Raw genomic sequence first — 3,475 nt, 5'->3', positions numbered from 1 at the left:
AAAAAAAGAAAAAATGAACAAAATGCAAACTTGAAATGTGCAAAAAAAAATGCAAACTTGAAATATGCAAAAAAAAAAAAGAAAAAACAAAATGCAATCTTGAAATGTGCAAAAAAAAAAAATTTTTTAAATGCAAACTTATATGCAAAAAAAAAAAAGAAAAAAACAATAGATATGTTATGGCGAAAGTGCGGATAATTTGACTTTCACTCGTATATAATACTCTCTGAATCGATTAAACTGTCGTCATTGTCGACGTTGTTGGTGTTGCTGCTGTTGTTATTTTTTAAATATACATTGTTGTTGATTCGTTCGACTAAACACTCCAAGGTGTATCCCAGTTAAGGTGGCTTTCCAATAACTGAATCAAAGAAGAAATAAAAGATAGCGATTTTAATAGTAAAGATGACAGACATTGCTATAGCTGCGAGTTTGATGATGCGATGCCTGCTGTTAGGTCGTATGACAGAGGAGCTGGCGCCAAGTGAAAGATGTCCACATGTGTGGCAACAGTCGTGTGTCTGATAAGTGCGGTTGTAAAATGGACATTCCTTCCTCCAGCAATCGTCTCCTCGGTCTCCGTATTCACATCGTACAATTTTGGATTTCAAGGAGAAACATGTCCAGCAGCATATTTCCTTGACCTTAGGGTCGTAGCAGAAATAGTCGTACCCGTCGGGTATATCCTTGCATGTCATGTTATATGTACCAGGTAATATCCCCTGCACTTTATCTCCGAGCCAACAATTTCTGAGAAGATGTGGAGCTTTAAGATTGTATACACATTGAGACATGTAGCACCACATTTTCGTACCACACGATGTACCCTCGAGAGGGTAAATCCCTACGCATGTTGAATTATATAAGCACAAAAGTCGTCTACAAAGCGTATTTCTTTGAACGAAATTTTCTTTTTGGCATCCGTCAGCACTAGACGACAATCCAAAACGGTGTCTACACTGCTCATTAGGAGAGTATTCTAGACCAGGTTTAAATTTGTCGCTGAGACGAAATAGGGTTATACTGTTGTCGATTGATGTAGCCTCTTTACTGAAACAGAACCTTAAATATCTATGTTTGTGTATCAGCATTTCAAATTGCGCTGTTGTACAATTAGAAAATTCAAAAATATTAATTTTTGGTGACTGCAAATTATCAAAATTTAATTCACTAGACATAACATATTGCACGCGAGATTCGCATTTGTTTTCGGTTAAACCTATATTTTGAGCTATCATTTTAGAAGCTATTACACCGGTTATTATAGAAAACCTTTCAAAAAGAACACTGGTGCTCATGTTCGAACATATTCCTCGTGCCCAAGTGAAAGCCTTTTCGTTATCATTCGGAAAAGCAATTGCATGTTTTGTGAAAAAGAGAACATGGTCGTACGTTACCAAATTTGTATCCGTTTTGTTGTTTAACCAATTCCTGAACAACGTCAGTGACTGTTCGGCTTCCATGCTATCATTTGCCCACGGTGACGGTTTATGAATATTCAAGAGATAAATTCCTGAACACGTTACTGCAACACCATACTTAGTTGTGGAAAGAGATTGAAATACGTAATCAATGAGGTCTAAGGTATAAAAATAATATTGCGTGAGGTAATAGGTAAGGAAAACATTTTCCTTTTGAAATCGTTTAGACATTTGATTAGCAAAGAACTCATATATACTATTGTCTATAACAATACCAATTTCTATAATATAGTACAGGAGACCTCTCTTAGATCGATGTATTAAGGTCTTATTTAATGTAGATACGTTCTCGTTAAATCTCGGCAGATTGAAAAATGTGAAACTGCCTTCATTACTACTGAGTGAAAGATCATATACCAGGTGGAAATATCCATGTATCTGATGATTTCCTTCCCGTTTAGAATATATTTTATCAAATATAAAGTTAGGCAGAATGCCATACACGATATTCTTGTGAAAAATCGTACCACTCATTTTACACACACATGTATCATATTTACTGCCTCTTTCATCACATTGCACCAGAAAAGAACTGCCAACTCCTTTGAAGACAGCTGTACGATCTTCCTTTGATCCAAATTGTTTAGTTCGATATTCTTCTTCCTCGTTCTCATCATTTATATAAAATATAGGGCTACTTTTATCATCTTTGTTTAAAGTTAATCTCAGTTCGATTTTTTCTTCGCGTAAGTAAAATATAAAATCGATCTTTTCTTGACAATTGTCCTCTCTAACTGAATGCGAGGCTTGGTATATTATTACTTTATCTGATACGAGTGTACCTTCGATAGATTTTTTGGAATTGGGTGTCGATAAACAAAGAACAGCATTTAGAATCCAAAGACCGAGAAACAACAACATATTTATGCGGACATTTTGTATCTTATTTCCAATTGCCATCCTCGTGCGTGTGTGTGTATGTGTGTAGACAGATATTATTAGCTATTTATATTTGTGTCTTTCTGTATACCGATAAATGTATACATACACAAATACTCACACGCACAAATATATATATACACGCACGCACAAAATACACTTATATATATATATATATATATATATGTATGTTTATCTATATAAGAATAAATATATACTGTATCTGTATGTGTGTGTGTATATATATATATATATATATACATATATGAGTATATATGTACACACACACACATATATATGAGTGTATATATGTGTATGTGTGTGTGTGTGTGTATACACATATACACGCAGCCATCTACGTGTGTGGGTATATATGTATGTACGTATTCAATAGAGAACAATAGACAAACAAATCGTGTTATCATAACCGGACATGACGTAGATGCTATTACTTTGACGTCATCGTCATCGACCGCGTCGTTGAGGACGCCATGCTAGTTCAATGCTATCGTCGTAGATTTTGTTGTTCAACAGTCATTCCTAACTGAACAGACCAATAAATAAAAGACGTTCCGACCATGAGCATCTCGCTGATATTAAGAGCTTTTTATCATTATTATTACAGTACATCATCCGCTGTAAGGTATATACGGATGGTTGTGTGTTTAGGAACCTCGGCTTACAACGTGGTAGTTCAGGCTACACTCCCATCTCGCTGTTCCATGGATAAGCGTCTTCTACTCTAACCCCGGAGCAAACTGATGCCTAGGGAGAGAATTTGGAGGACGGAAACAGGCCATACAAAATAGAACGGCCTTTATTACTCCAATGACGATGCCGATGGAGTCACAGAAGGGACTTGATGCCAAGATATCGTGCAACTGTACACAGTGGTTCCGATCGGGCAGTCCTGAAATTGCCATTGGCACCGTACGGTTGCCTCATACTTTCCCAGCGGACAAAAACACGGAACGCAGCCATCCAGAGGGTTCACATCCACAGGGGTCTCCTACCTCCTTCTCTTCCTGTCTCATTTTCTCTCATGCGCACGCTCCCTCTCTTCCCCTTCTCTCTCTCTCTCTCTCTCTCTCTCTCTCTCTCTCTCTTTCTCTCTC

The 3,475-nt window shown here is 36.9% G+C and overlaps 1 protein-coding gene across 1 annotated transcript; it reads right to left on the bottom strand.

Moving 5' to 3' along the window:
• Positions 1-312: 312 nt before the first annotated feature.
• Positions 313-2,453, bottom strand: LOC106878282 (uncharacterized). The gene has a single exon (XM_014927459.2). The coding sequence runs from the start codon at positions 2,379-2,381 to the stop codon at positions 342-344; it is 2,040 nt and encodes a 679-aa protein (XP_014782945.1). The 5' UTR covers positions 2,382-2,453; the 3' UTR covers positions 313-341.
• Positions 2,454-3,475: the final 1,022 nt, after the last annotated feature.

The sequence above is a fragment of the Octopus bimaculoides genome, chromosome 24, assembly GCF_001194135.2.
Source record: "Octopus bimaculoides isolate UCB-OBI-ISO-001 chromosome 24, ASM119413v2, whole genome shotgun sequence".
NCBI classification, from domain to species: Eukaryota; Metazoa; Mollusca; class Cephalopoda; order Octopoda; family Octopodidae; genus Octopus; species Octopus bimaculoides.
The sequence above is the reverse complement of the archived record's forward strand: the minus strand, read 5'-3'. Positions and strand labels throughout refer to the sequence as shown.

Coding starts and splice junctions, on each gene's coding strand:
- LOC106878282 (XM_014927459.2), bottom strand. CDS start 2,381: ATGGCAATTGGAAATAAGATACAAAATGTCCGCATAAATATGTTGTTG.